Source organism: Castor canadensis, chromosome 3 (assembly GCF_047511655.1).
Source record: "Castor canadensis chromosome 3, mCasCan1.hap1v2, whole genome shotgun sequence".
Taxonomy (NCBI): Eukaryota; Metazoa; Chordata; class Mammalia; order Rodentia; family Castoridae; genus Castor; species Castor canadensis.
In genome coordinates this window covers 44,501,689-44,517,774 of record NC_133388.1, presented here as the reverse complement: position 1 = coordinate 44,517,774, position 16,086 = coordinate 44,501,689, and the positions used below count along the sequence as shown (strand labels likewise).

Sequence of the window (16,086 nt, the reverse complement as noted above, 5' to 3'; positions counted from 1 at the left end):
TACTTCAGGCTTCTGGAGCAGCTTGGAATCCTTTTCCCCAGAACTCCTAAGGTTTAGTTAATATCTAAGTGTTTTCAGGTATGAATTTGTACCCAGATTAATAATATTGACTCTGATTACAGATGTTAAAGCATTATATGGCAATGAAGAGGAAAAGTGTTCCTCTGGTGAGCCAGGCCAGTGCCCAAATGTTGCATAAAAACCAGACTATTTAAAAGTCTATAAGATTGTTAAGCAAAAAGTGTTAATAACCTCATTTTTTGATTCAGAAAATAGAAATAAAATAGTTTGTCATATTTCTCCAAAGACTCACAGATTTGGAAATAGGATCTAGATTTCCTGATACTTGTTAGTCTCCTACATAATCCATTAGTTGCATATTGGGTGAATTTTGTCTGTAATACTTGAGACAATTCATTTCTCCCCCATTTCCATGATCACTAGTCCAGGTCAGACTCTCATTGCCACTTGAAGATTATGACAGTAGCCTTCTAACTGTTGTACATGTTTGCGGTTTTCCCTTGAGTCTTTACTTCTCCTTAATTCACATCATAATTCACTCTTCTTCCCAAGTCATTATTTCATCTCTGCAGCCTGCCAGACTGAGTCCAAACCTGCTGTGGTGCTGTATTTGTAGGTCTTCAGTGCATTCCCACCCTGTCACCTACTGCCTCTGCCCTGCAGCCATTACATCACAGCCATGTCAGTACTTATTGGACCGCTCATTTTCTCAGGAGCACCTTCTCCTTGCTGTGCTTCTGCTTGTGCTGCTGCTTTCTCTTGGAGAGGCTCTTCTCCCACATGTTCTGACTGTCAGCACATATACATTGATTCATTTCACACTCTTGTTAACTCTTTAGGTCAATGCATTATTGTCCCATTTTAAAGATGTAAAAACTGAAACTCAGGTGGGGTTCGAATATCACTTTATGGACTCAATTTAGAATTACTACAGATCTTTGCTTAGACTTTCTTCTGCCATGTGTCTGTGTGTATGCACTTTTTATTAGTCTATATGTATCCATCTTCTCTCCCCTTTAAGTTTTGCAGTCCTCAAAAACAGACAAACATATGAGTTTCATTTTTAAAAATTTTCCTTGAAGTATTGTTTAAAAACCTATACTGTCAAGTTAGAAAGCACCATTCCCTTTTAAGTACACACTGATCTTTGTCCGCAGGTACTGAGGTACATTGTTCTTAAGCACCCTCACTCTTCTTCCTCTGACTTGGGGTGAGAATGGTAGAACACTGGGGCAGAAAGTGTGGTCAGCATAAATCAGTTCTGTCCCTGATCACCACCTTGGCTTACTATGTAAGCCCTTTCCCTAACACTTCATTCTGTCTTTTATGAAAGATGAATCCACAGGTGAAATCTGATGATGCCGGTAATATGCATAAAACTCTGAGATTTGAGCAAATATTGTGTCATTGGGAAAAGGTATTAGCTTTGGCACAAAAAAAGCATTGTGTGTACAATGCTACCTGCTCTGCCCCCATGTATAATGTGATCTTAGACAAGTGATTTAATATTTTCAGCGTACCTAGCTATCTCATATCATTATAGGGACCAAATTCAGCAGGGCAAGTGAAAGCACTTCACAAACAATATGAGCTTGGACAGGTTATGGACAAGTTCTGAAGATATATATACACATATACATATATATATATACATATGTATATGTGTATATATATATATTTTTTTTCCTGCAGCACGGGGATTTAAACTCAAAGGCCTCACACTTGCTAGACAGGTATTCTTACTCCTTGAGCCATACCACCATCCCTAAAAAGAAATTAAATTATTGTCATAATTTTAGAAATTCTGCCTATCCTAGTTTCCAATTTCATTGAAAGAAAAATAAGATATTTAATTAATGTCTTTGTGTTTCATTCATAGGATGGGGGGAAAGGCCAGAGATAGATTTGGTAATGTGAATCCAAATCTATTAAGACCCATTAGTGCAATAGAAAATAGTTTTGCTATTATTAACATCTAAATACATAGTTTATAATGTGATCTCTATTACCATTTTTTTAATTTGCAGACAAAGTGGAGTCAGAATTACTACAAGGTTATAGTAAATACTTGCCACATGATGTTGTCATCATGACTGTGAAGTTATGCATACTGTTTGCTGTACTTTTGACAGTCCCTCTAATCCACTTCCCTGTAAGTATGCTTAAAGGTTTTGTTGCTTAGTGTAGTGACTCCCTAATATGGCAACACTAATTCTTTGCAGACTAGAACCTTTGAATCACATCTAGGCTGGTGTATCTTACTCATTTGTCAAGTAATTGATCAAAGACCTCATACTTGCATATGGCTCCATGAAAGCACAAGAATAATAGTGAACCACTAAGCTAATTTGTGCTTTCTGAGATTTAGTTTAGATTTGTGCTCTCCCTCAGCATTGTTTCCAATTTAGAGACTATAGTTCCTCTAAAGTTTTGGGGGTTTCTTCCCCCTCCACTTTCTGTATTCTGTCTTCAAAAGGATGTGAGTGTAGAGGAAAACATCAAGTCAGCAAACATGAGCTTCTACTAGTATATTGTAGATTTATTTTCACAAAGATGTACAAGTTTAATCTTAGTGAAATAATTTATTTGCTCTAGAATCGCATATAAAGGAAGAACAGATTTTCATTCTGTATCCAGTTGCTATATATAAGAGTTTTAAGAATTTCTGAGAAAATGAAAACAAAGGCTTTAGGTTTAAATATTTCTGCATTGCTGTCTTGAATCTCTAACAGTGAGTTTTTTAAGTACTGGGCTTTGCGGGGCTGGAGGAGTGGCTCAAGCAGTGCCTTCTAAGCACAAAGCCCTGAGTTCAAACCCCAGGACCACCGAAACAAACAAACAAACAAAAAAACTGGGCCTTCAAAACTTTTTGCCCCTCTTGTACAGACTGTACTCAGAGCAAGAGTATAGCAGGGTCTGGGAAAATTATGGGATGTGACTGCCTCCTGCCTACCTTAGCAATGGAAGTAGAATGAGCTGTTTTTCATATTTCCATGCTGTGAAACAGATAATAGGAAATAGCAAATGGTATTTTTTCCCATGGTATGATTTCTTCTATTTTAAATATTTGGTTTTCTGTTAAATGTAATGAAAATGATGCTTTAAGATTTCATCACACAGTGTTATTGTTGGTAATTTTTTAAATTATGCAACCTAAAAAAATGCTTGTGAAAAAAATTTGTAAAATTTAAGCAAATAATTTTTATGAAGCTCATACAGAAAGGTTTATGTGTATAAACACTTAGTTTAGTTTGTGTGCATAAACACTTTATAATAGCAGTTTATGCTGCATTTTTGGAACCCAAATGTTTTAGGGGGACAAGAATATCATGCTTACTGTACATGTGTTTTCTCCAGGTGAATACTTTGCCTCCTCTTTCCCTAAATCTCTTTGTTTTTCTGTTATCCAGGCCAGAAAGGCTTTAATGATGATGCTGTTCTCCAATTGTCCATTCTCTTGGACTCGCCATTCTTTGATCACTCTAGCACTCAATATTATCATTGTCTTACTTGCAATGTATGTTCCTGACATTAGAAATATATTTGGTGTAGTTGGTAAGTTTTCCATTTCAAAGAGAATTCCACATAATAAAGGGATAAAATCATCAACTCTGCTGCACATCTGAATCCAACAATACCTTTTTTTTTTCCTTGTGTCCAACTTATAGGTGCCAGTACATCAACATGTTTGATTTTTGTATTCCCAGGACTGTTTTATCTGAAACTTAGTAGAGAGGATCTTCTCTCATGGAAAAAGCTTGGTGTAGGTTGTTTTTGTCTGTTTCTTCTAAGACTTCCATTTTGAGAAATAATTTGTCATTTTTCATTATTTTACCCATGTCAAAAAAGTCAATATATTTTAAACTATGAAATACATTATGGGAAGGATAGAGTTTAAAAATACTCCTAATTGTTCTTTATCTTTTTATTTCCACAGGGTTTTGTTTTGCTCATTTCTGGAATTATAGTTGGGAATTTTAGTTTAGCACTTATCATTTTTGATTGGATTAATAAATGAAAGAAATAGTTTCCTATTTCTTATACAGAATAATTTACTTCCATAAACAAGAAGGAATAATTCTAGAAGGCACCTTGGATGAGAAATGAAAATTGTTAACAGAAAAGCAGAACAAAATAACAGTGTATTAAGAAAAAATAGGAATATAGTAATTTTAATCAAAATAAACACTCAAAATGCTCTTAAATATATTGAGTCAATCTCTTGTTTGTCTTTACAGAAATCAGTGTATTAAGTTTATATACAAAATGGATTCTTAGCTCGCTGTTTAATGTTGCCAGCACCAGTCACTGATACCAAAACTGTGAGATTACTCCAGTTGGTATTTCGCCCTGCCTCCAAATCTTATCCAAAGCTTTTGAGATTTTCCTATGTTGTTCATTATTCTCTCTGTTGTTTATTATGTGGATCTGAAAGTTCTCAGTTTGTCACTCAAACATGTGACATTCTGCTCCACGGAGACAAAAATTGATCATCTATCTTATATTTTGTTTGGAAATTGTAAACCACTGTAGTTTCCCATTGGCATGGCTAATTTCTGGCTGGCAGCTGGAAGCTAGGACTCTTCTGCTTGGAGTTTTCTTTGTGAAGAACCACGTGGTTAGCAGTCTACCAAAGCCAGGGTGTATCAGTAAAGCTGTAATCCTACCACAGTCCACATGTAAAGTACAGAACTGCATGCAAAATGACAACTTGCATATATGGAAATACACACTTTGGCAGCTGCCCTCTTACTTCCTATTTAAGAAATAGGCTGAGAAATTGACAGCTGAGCTACTCTTTTTCAGCAATTTGAGAACACTGGTGTAGTGAGAAAAGGCCAAGCTTTTAGTTGGAAAGACTTGGATTCAAATCTTAATGAAAGGCATACTACTTACCTTTCTTTCTTTCTTTTCTTTTTTTTTTTTTTTGGTGGGGTTTTGAACTCAGAATCTTGCACTTGCGAGGCAGACACTCTACCACTTGAACCATGCTGGCCTTGAACCTCAATCCTCCCAATCTTTGCCTCCCAAGTATGTAGGATTACAGGCGTGAGCAACCATGCCTGACTACTCAATTTAATCTTTCTAACCTCCACTTTCAAACCTGTAAAATGAAATTAATACCTATTATACAAGGTTGTTTTGAGAGGATTAAATGGCCTTTGATAAATTAGGTGCAGATCAAAATAGGCTTTCTTAACAGATTGTATTTATCCCTTATCTGGACCAATAAGATGAAATTACTTTTAACCAAGGACAGTGAGGTGGAAGCACGTCTTGAAGTTTTCCATCTTCCATCCTTTACAACGCTTATCTTCAGAATCTTTCTCTAGCCTTCACTCACAGCAGAGCTGGCCCCAGAAGCACTGTTCTTAGTGTTTTTTCCCACAGTTCTACCCCAGCTGTACTCTACTTCTTGAAACTCAGCACTTAGCATGGTCCCAGGGGGCACAGCCTCCCATGTGGCTTCAGGCAGACAGAGCCCATCAAGCTGATAAGCTACAAGTTGTACCCTCTTTTTCTGTTTATGAAATTATGGATCTAAATACACGTAGGTGTTCAGCTGCTTAAATAAATCTAACTCCAGTAATACTAAAATAACCTTAAATCTGTAACAGATGTAAGGATGCCCCCTGGGGCAAATGTTAAGTGTGATGACAGCTGGGCATCAATTAATACATTTGTCACCTGCTCATGAGATAGTACCTTGGGAGGTTTGGCAAAAGAGACAAATAACCCATGGAACGCACACACAAAACTTGGTAGTAAGAAAAATGATTTGGGGAGGCATTCAGTTTTATTTTACTTTAATGTTCTGCCTTGTCTGGTTGCCTGTTTTGAGTCACATTCTCTCTGAATTTGGAGAAAGCTAATGAGATGGCTGGTGAGAGCTGCGTCCCCTCCACTGGGATTACCACAAAACCTCGTTCAAGTAACCACTCAGCATTTTTCCGGGAAATATGGGCCTTCTCATTACAGACTTAATGTTCATAATTTATTAGGTAATAACTTTAAAACAAAACTAAGGAAAGCACAAAATATATACTTTTCTAACATTTGGAGACGTGTTTGCTAAATTAAAAGACAAAATGCCAAGACTATAAATTACTTTCGTATGTTGAAAGTGAACGTTTAAATGGTACTTTTTTTTTTTTTTAAACAGAATGTTTACCCATGAGCTTAGCATTTAAATGGTTAAAACAAGCCTTTGAAGTTAACACTCCATTAAGATGAATGGGGGTAATTCACACCTCTGCTGGTGCTGTATTATTTCAGTCTGGCTGTGGAGACAACAGGACAGCAGTAGGTTGATTTACTGTGTGAAGGCCCTTTAACACCCAAGGTCTGGAAATCTTTGTGGTATTTTTTTCCTTTTTTGTCTAGAAGTAGGATCCGTAATTCACCACCACCTAGTGTAGAACTAAAGTGAAAATACCATAGGTTCTTTACTCCCTGGCAATTCTGTATCTGGCATTTGCGGGTAAGCAAGTTACCGGACCAACCCAACCTCTCTGGCTTTGTTTGACCCTGCACTGTAATGTTTCTTCTACCATAGCAGTTTGTAAACTTCAGCTTAGTAGTCTGATAAGTTCACCAATGGAAAAACAGAAAGAATCCATTTTCAGGTAAACTTCAAATATACCTTTAATGGTTTATGAGCTAATCATTGGCCTTCATGTACTACTCCTGAAAACATTTTCGATTTTCGAAAAATCTTATGTTCTGATTTGCCTAAATATAAAGTATCTATCTTTAACAACATGCCCCCCATATTTGTGGGGTATTGTATCAGTCTTATTTTGCATTTGAAGTGTATGTTAACCTTGGAAGTGCTATTGAGATATGACCTTGAAAAGACTCATTTTTAGAGCCTAGGAATAAGGTTGTCTTAACACACATAAGATGGCAAACATCATGTGAGATGTTACTGAATCTGGGAGATCTTTTGTAATGTGGACAGATTTTTCTCTTCTTTCTCTACCCTGTACATTTTGGAGGATCAGGTTTTTGGGTAATCTGTGGGTAGCCACGTGTGGAGAATATTTCTGCACTACCTGCAGACCTGACATCACCAGGAGACTATAGAGAGAGATAGAAGATTGACACGAGAAACAAAGGGGATCCAGCTGAATTAACTTCAACCTGTTTTTTCACTTGGCATATTAACAACACTCTGGTGTGCGAGAATTAACCCTATGTTAAACATACTTTGCTCCCTCCACATTTTTCTTTAGATGTCCTAATATTTGACCTCATTACCTTTTATAGTAATGAGAAATTGTTTTCCTAATTTAAATTTACAAGTTATTCATTCTTCTATGGAAAGATCCCTGCTATAGTCTTTCCATAATGAGATAGGAAAACAAATTTCGGTGGAGGATGAATGAAGATACTTTGGATGTGGTTTCTTCACTGTAGTCAGAACACTTTTTTTATTTCTCGCTCTTGCTAACAATGTGATATATGTTTTACTCTCATGATGATCCTAGTTTGCCAGGCTGTCAAGAGAAAGCAATTATGAGGAACAGGAAGACTCCTCTTGGCTGATGGCCAAGAGGACAGGTGGGAGTGAGAGTTGTGTTCACCTATGGGACAAAGTAGATGGGTGGAGAGGGAAATTGTGTTTCCAGTGGCGGGGTTGGGGGGCAGATGGCTGAGAAGACATTGTAACATAGGATGCTAGAAAGAAAAAGACTTGCAGAGAAATACTTCTCGCTTCTTTGAGTGCCATGTCTATGTTACCAAATGTTCACCAGTGGGCTGATGTACAGCACAAGCAAAGGGGTTGGCTCGTTCCATCAGCACATATGTCCTAAGATTTGTGCAAGGTCTAAAGTTGTAAAGCTTAAACAGGACAAGTGTCTTACCTTAGAAAAGCTTGGACACAACTTTGATTTTTCTGATTGAACCTTTTCAGATAGATTTCCTAAGTGAAATTGCTTAACAAAGGAAAATTACACACATTTCACACACACACACACACACACACACACACACACATTTTAAAAGATTGAAAGTGATTACCTGTGTTCAAATCCCCAATCTACCTCTCTAATTCTGAACAAGTTAGTCCTCTGAGCTGTGCAGACTTTGCTATCTGAAGTGTTCTCGCAGCCAGGGGAAGCCCCTTTGTTTCCTGATGTTGGACAACGTGACGTGGGGAAAGCTTGAGTGAGCTGCTCGCACTGGGTCTAGTGCACTTTTATCACTTAGCTTCCAACTACACACTTTGCCCTTCTCTGTCTGCTTCAGCCATTTAGACAACATCCAAACGAGAAATGATATTCTAGAAGGAGCCTGACAAATGCACCCATTCTTGCTACTGATGTGTTACTCCCCAGAAAAGTAGCTTTTATTGTTTTGTAGTAACTACTATCAACATTTCTGATTTCACACTAGCTTTTTATCTTAAGTGTCCCTCAAAGCCCAGTGTGATAAAGGCTTAGTCCCCAACTTGGCACTGTTGGGAAGTGGTAAAAACTTTTAGAGGTAGAGCCTAGTAGGAGGTCTTCCAGTCACTGGGGAGTACCCTTGAGGGGTGCCATAAAGTAAACAGCTTCCTCCACCATGCACTCCCAGCATAATGTGCAGCCTTGCCACAGGCCCAAAAGCAACAGAACTGATTGACCATGGAAAACTTCGAAACTGTCAGCCAAAATAAACCTTTCTTCTTTTTAAGTTTATTGTCTCAGGTATTTTGTTCTAGTAATAGGAAGCTAACATCCACTCCACATATATACATAGATTTGATATATATGTTAAATTTCATCTTTTTACTTCAACTCATCATCCCAGCAATTGACAGCATTTTTTGATTTGTGATTCTAATGTATCAGTCATCATTCCCTGCCTTTTGTTTTTTTGACATCCCATATTCACAGATAAAAATATTAAATAAGAAGCAGGTATGGTAGAACATTCCTTTAATCCCAGCATTCAGGAAGTAGAGGGAGGAGCGTCAAAAATTTTAGGCCATCTTAAATAGCCTAGATAATGAAGTTGAGGCTAGCCTGGGCTGCATAGTAAGGCCCTGTCTCCAAAAATAAAGTTTTTTTTTTTTAAGTTTGATGACCACCATCCTTACATGTGAGAGGTGGTATCTCACTGTGGTTTTGTTTGGCATTTATTTGATAATTAATGATGTTAGCATTTTTCATATAACTGTTAGCAATTTGTGTGTCTTCTCTGGAGAAATTTCTAAGTAGGCCATTTGCCCATTTTTTAATCCAGTTATTTGGGGTTTTGTTGTTATTGTTTCTGAACTCTAATAGTTCCCTATATATTTTGGTTGTTAATTTTTTATCAAGTAGATAACTTACAGATACTTTCTCTCAGCTTATAGGCTGTGTTTTTACTCTGTTGATTTTTTTTTTCTGTGGCGCTGGGAATCAAACTCAGGGACTTATCTGTGCTAGGTAATGCTCTACTACTAAGCTAAACCTCAGACCTGTTGATTTTGCCCTTCCTGTCTTTTGCCCTGTGGAAGCTCGTAAGTTTTATGTAGTTTCACTGGTCAGGTTTTGCTTTACCATTATGTCTTAGAGATTATTTTGTGTCATTACATATAAAAGTACCTAGCTCTTTTAACAGTTGCATAGTATTCCACCAATGTGTGCACCATAATTTAACAGTTTTCTATTAATGCATATTTAGGTTTTTAATTTAAAAAAATCCTATTTTATGTGGTGTTTCCATTATTATGCACATATTAATTATTTAGCACATTAATATATCTGTAGGATAAATTCCTGTTCATTGACCTGAACTGCTGGGTCAAAGGGTAGATGTATTTCTAATTTTGATAAGTATTGCTAAATTGGCCTCTATTAAAGGTTTCACTAATTTACATTCCCATTGATAATGTAAGACTTGCTCTTTAAATTTAATGCTGCTATGTAGTTTCTCATATTTCTCTGTGTCAGTTTTAATTTACACAAAGATTTTATTATCTCTCACAGTAGGTTCATGCAATTGGTGCTCAGTAGATAGTTGTTAAATCTTTGTGGTGTATTTAGGGAGTCTTCTTATAGCTTTAATGAATGACGCAGGAGGACTGTCCTCTTTGCTTATAGGGTATTCCCATGAGAGAAGCTGACTTAAGGTGAAGGTTGTAGGACAGATGCTGTCTTAGCCTGTGTTACCACAGGCTGGGTAATTTATAATAAAAAGAACCAGGTTGGCTCCCAGTCCTGGAGGCTGGGGAGTTCACCATCTAGGTGCCCTCAGGTTGGATATCTGATGAGTCTGGTCTCCATTGCTAAGATGGCACCTGGAACACTGTAACCTCCGGAGGGCAAAAACTGTTCCCCCATGACAGAAGAGCAGGGAGCCAGGACAGAGTTCTCTCCTGAAAGCCCTTCTGTTATGGCATTAGCTCACCCATGAGAGTGGAGCAATCACGTCTCGATCACCTTCAAGGCCCAAACCATTCCATCGACAATTACATCTCAGCATGAGCTTAGAAGAGACAAACATTTTAACCATACCAGATGCCATCCATTGCTGTTGCTCTTTCAGGACCCTGTGTCATCATTGACTCAGAAAGGCACACCAATCCTTGGATCTGTTATCAGGTTTGTTTAATTTGAATAATCCAGTCTTTACTTTTTTGAGACAAAGACTTGCCATGTAGCCCAGGCTGGCCTCTTAACTCACAACATCCTTCTACCTCAGCTTTTCCAGTGCTGTGATTACAGGCACGTACCACCATACCTCTCTATGTAATTCAGCCTTAAGGGTTACAACTGACACCAAACATGTGCCCAGCACCATTTATATCCCATAATTTAGTGGATAGCACATTTTTATGCCATTTACTATAAATTATCTAAACAAAAAGCTCTATTCCATGAGTTTTTCCCCACCTTTTTATTATGAAAAATTTCAAACATAAATTGAAATAATGTTCTGTATACCCACCACTGAAATTTTTGTTTCGTTACCCACATATGTTACATTTACAAATATTTATATGATAGTTTTTAAGAAAACTACTAATATTCCATTAAGCAGTAAATTAAGCTTAAATTTAATTTTTGTAAATGTCGCCATCTACCTTAGCTCAGGCTACCATGACAAAATGCCATATACTGGATGGCTTGAACAGCAGAAATTTACTCTCTCACAGTTCTGGAGACTGAGAAGCCTAAGATGAAGGTGCTGACTGGATTGGTTTGATTTCTAGTGAAAACCCTCGGCCTGGTTTGCAGCTGACCGCCTTCTGCCGTGCCTTCACATGGTAGAAGGAGAGCAGTCTCTTTCCTGTTCTCATAAAGCCACAAATTGCATGCTGAGGGCACTACTCTCATGACTTAATTTAACCCTAATTGCTTCCCAAAGACTCCGTCTCCAAATACCATCTCACTAGGCCCAAGGACGTAAATAAAGATTTGGGAGTTGGAGGGGAAATAATTCAGTCCATAGCACCTTCTGCGGACCATATTTCACAGCCTTTATTTTTAAAAATTATATCCATTCTCCAAAAGATAAGAAGCATTTGATGGCACCTATTCCTCGGCTAAAAGACTCTCTCCTTGAAAGAACAGGGTTTCAGGAGGAAAAAGTATCTGGCACCAGAACTTCTCTTGGTAAGGAAAATGATGTCTTTGTTTAGAAGATATCTTGATAAGCTGCTTGGGGTGCAAAGTGAGATTTTTATCATTGCACAGTAATGTGAGTATACTAAATGGCTGTGAATCGTATACTTTTAAATGGTTAATTTTATGTTATATGAATTTCACCTTAATTTTTTTTAAAAATAAGACCCTATGAAGCTGAGTTGGCAGGAGAAGTGAGAGAAATAGCTAAATCCTGGTCTAATACAGACCATAGAATGGGAGTGAGAAAAGCAGGGGAGAGGACCAGTGATGGGAGTCTGAAGCCTGCGAGGAAAAGTGGCTGAGGGGCATTTTGAAAACAGAAATGAGTTTTAACTTGCTCACCTCTGTCTCTTGAAGCCAGTAAAGTCTGTTCTGTGTGAACAGAATTGCATGTGTAAACCCTTCTCTAGAAACAAAACCAGCACAGCAGTGTGCCAGTCAGGTGATCTAGAAATCTCAGGAAAAACAGAATTCAAAGCTAGACATGATCAACTGTTCTTATAGGAAATAGGACCAAGCCTCCACAGAGGTGGATTTGGGGGTTGGAGCAGCCCTGCACTTGCTAACGTCTCACCTTAGTGTCATCAGCCAAGGTTCCCAGGCTGGTAGTTCAGAGACCCAACTCCCAGGACTCACCTTACAGCAACCTGGGGTTTCCTATGTTTGGGAACAAAATGGGTGAGTCAGCTTCTAGTTGGATGGTGGCAGTAGAAACCAAAGGGAATGAGGCTGGGGAAGGGTCTTTCCCTAGGGAAAGAGTAAAGACCTTTATAGCATCCTACTTCCCTTACCCAGCTCTCCACTCTTCAAACATTAGAACGTTTGGCATCTTCAATGAATGGAAGGTCATCACTCTTATAAAGTGGCATGACAGTAATGAGCTAACATGTCCATGTACGGATCAGTACTATACCATGTGTATTACCTCATGTAATCTGAGTAGGCCCAGTTATGCCCCACTCAACAGACTTGAAATTACAGAGATTATGAAGTTGAATGCCCTGTCCAAGGTCACACATCTAGAAGATAAACTTTATAGTTCAGCTGAAGTTAACTGTTACGTGGTTAACTAATATGCTAATAGGTTTTTTCCCCCACAAAAAGGCTCTGCTCATAGCAGGCACACAGTCAATATTGACTGTGTTGAAGGCTGCTTAATAAAATGTGGCACCTAAATCTGTTTTGTCATAGCCTCTAGATGGCATTTGGGCTTTCCTTGTGTCTTCTGAGTTGTAGATCTTTGCCACAGCATTGACAAAGGAAAGGTACAGGGGCTCTCAAATAGAACAGCATTGTGTTCCAATACTTAACAGTTTGACTTTAAGAAAATTTGAATCCCACTGTTTTTAACAGTGTCAGAAATCCATTTCTATGTTCTATGATTCTCTACAAGTACAATTTTTAACCATCATAATCTAATTCAGTGTTTCCTAGACTTGAAATTTATTTTGGATCTTTAGAACTTCAAAATAAATTTTTGGATATTCATAAAATTACCAACTTTTTATTTTGCAAGTTGATCGAAGAAGTCATTAAAAACTTGTTACCTATCCTCTCTATCCAATATAAAAAATTAAAGAAGGTCATAATAAAATATAATCCTCTAAGTTCAACAGGTCTAAATTTGTGAAATGATTTGTTGCATAGTTTTTTTATTTCTCAAGGACCAATGAAAACTTTATTATGGACCAACATTTTCAAGCTGCAAAATCTAAATAATCAGAGTCTATATTCAAAAATTCAGTAGAACTGAGTTGTGGCTTCCAAGCAGCAAGCTCCAGGCCCTGAGTTCAAACCCTAGCACCACCACAAAAAAAATCAGTAACGATTTCTTTGTTTCCATTATCTTATATTTTGAACGATATAGATATCCTTCCAAATATATATATATATATATATAAAAGTGTGTGTGTGTGTGTGTGTGTGTAGTCTTAATATATATATATGATCCTAATAGATTAATGACTTTGTTGACTCTCCCCTATTTGCTGACCTTTGGAAAGAAAAAAATAATCAATTCCTGATTTATAAATAAATTTATAAACTTCTTGCCAACATTTCAAGTAAATTTAGAGAAAAACACTAAGAGAGCATTTCATCTTTAAAGTTTTATAAGTATATGATCTATCTAAAATCAATCAGTAATTATTATGCCATAATAATATTTATATTTCACAAAGAAGTAAAATACTTGGACACTTTCCATGTATGTAAGAAGTTTCATCATTCATTTGCATTCAAATAAATTCTTTCAATCATTCAGAATAGTTTTCAACTTATTAGCTAACCAGACTAAATAAATAGAATTGTATTCATGCATTTTAATGTCATTGTAAAAATGGCTTTTCTATTTTCTTCTTTCAAGCAAATCCCCTAAAAGATGTGTCTAATCACTTCCAAACTGGGCTACTGAATAGTTCACAATGTGTCTTCTGAAAGAAAACCAAAAAGAACCATGCTTATGGTAACTTAGAGAGCCATTCTCTAGCAACCCAGACCTTTATTCTGATGAAATAAAATTCTTAAACTATAATTCCAACCTCATTTGTGAATGTATGAGTTTCTCTGTCAGTATATGACATTGTTAAGTATAGTATTTTTCTTTAGTTGGTAAACTACTCCTGAAACTTGCAATCCAATGGAGGCATCTTGTATACAATACAATACTAGGGTGGTTATCGCATCCTGAAGGACAGGACTTAGCCATTGCATGTGCCGTGTGCACAGTAAGTCACCCATGGGTCCTTGGTGAGTAACAAAGACATCAAAAGCTGTACTGGAAAAACTCATGGTGGGGCTCCCCACCTTATGGGTGAGAAGGGAGGACTTTGTAGAAGAAGTAACAGCTGATATAAAATTAAAGGATAACCAGAGTAGAATGAGAAAGAGAAGGAGGAGCACCCACTTGCAAAGAAAATACTAACAGAGGCAAAAGAAAATGCAAGGTGTATTTTGGATGTGACAAGTACAAATGTTGCTAGGAGCAAAGATGTAATAGCAACTTGAGAAGTAAAGATGAGGGTGGGATCCTATTGTAGAGAATGCTGGAAGCCAGGTTGAGATTGGACTTCATATTAAGCAAAAGGTAGGTCTATCTGAAGGCCTTGAACAAGACAAAAAAAAAATGGTGGTAGAGAAAGATTAATTGCTTCTCTGCATTGGACTGGCACCATCAATATCTTCCCAAAGCTAAAAGGGAATACTTTCTACTGTCCCTGTAAAAACTCACTATTAATTTGTTCTCAAATCTTGGGTCTTAGGGAACCCACAGAAAAGTTCTCAAGGAACTTTTTCTGGAGTTTTGGGAAATCTGTCATGCCCTGAGATGGTATGAAGATCTTCAGCATCTTAACTGACTTCCCATGAGTTCTTGACTCCATACTTTTGCATAAGCCACTCATGCAGTTTCATTTCCTCTTCCATAGCTCTTTCTCTCCCTCAAAACCTTTCAACACCCACCTCCTTTGGAAGGACTTCTCAGATGGTAACTTTTTGTAGTTCTGCTTACTTTATAACTTCAGGAAACCTACCCCTAACATCTTCATGCTACATTTATTATTTTTTTTCCTTACTGGGGTTTGAAGTCAGGGCCTACACCTTGAGCCACTCCACCAGCCCTTTTTTTTTTTATTTTTTTGTATTGGATTTTTTTGAGATAGGGTCTTGCAAACTATTTGCCCAGGCTGGCTTTCAACCATGATCCTCCTGCTCTCTCCCTCCTGGTGTGAGCCACCAGTGCCCAGCTAATTTCTTTACATTATAAAATATATACATTTTTTTATGCTTACATGTCTAAATAGCCTTTAGAAAAGACACTACATCTGCTGGGTATGGAGGGGGTGGGAAGGAGAGGGAGGGGGCGGAGTGGGTGGTAAGGGAGGGGGTGGGAGCAGGGGGGAGAAATGACCCAAGCCTTGTATGCACATATGAATAATAAAACAATTAAAAAAAAAGACACTACATATGCCAGCCCCATTATATCCTCCATCCAGGACCTGCTGCCCATTCCCATCCCCTCCCTTCCCCCCACTTAGAGACTTACTTCCTGGTACAGTGAGGTGCACTTGTGAGGGTTGATGGTCCTGAGCCACGAGGATTTCACTAAAGTTGAGATCCGTGGAATACGGATTTTCATATTCCTCTCTTTGGCTCCAGCTTCTCTTCACCAGCATGTGTAGAGCTTCTACACAGTCCCTACCACAAGAGGATCACTTTGGATACCTTGTGTCCATCCTCACTGTCTCGTTTCTGTGGACCTGTTAGTGATGACCAAACTGCAGACTGTTGACATGACCATGCTATGAACAACCTGGGGTTAGACACCATGACAGGTAAGCACTAAACAACAACAATAAAAACCTTAATTTTACTCAGGTTTAGTTTTTACAGCAGTTTCTAATTTTATAAATAGAATTCTAGAAATATACATACAATTATATATTCATTTTTAAGTAGCTTGGAAGAA

At 37.6% G+C, this 16,086-nt stretch overlaps 1 protein-coding gene across 3 annotated transcripts in view; it reads left to right on the top strand.

Annotated features, from left to right (window-relative positions):
• The window catches only part of Slc38a6 (solute carrier family 38 member 6), a 62,108-nt gene extending 57,882 nt beyond the window's left edge, over nt 1-4,226 (top strand). For all 3 annotated transcript variants that reach the window (XM_020163623.2, XM_074067847.1, XM_074067846.1), the window contains exons 13-16: nt 2,049-2,173; nt 3,432-3,576; nt 3,690-3,784; nt 3,959-4,226. In XM_020163623.2, coding sequence (XP_020019212.2) covers nt 2,049-2,173; nt 3,432-3,576; nt 3,690-3,784; nt 3,959-4,039 — 446 coding nt within the window. In that variant the 3' untranslated portion in view covers nt 4,040-4,226. The remainder of the gene's footprint in view (nt 1-2,048; nt 2,174-3,431; nt 3,577-3,689; nt 3,785-3,958) is intronic.
• Nucleotides 4,227-16,086: the final 11,860 nt, after the last annotated feature.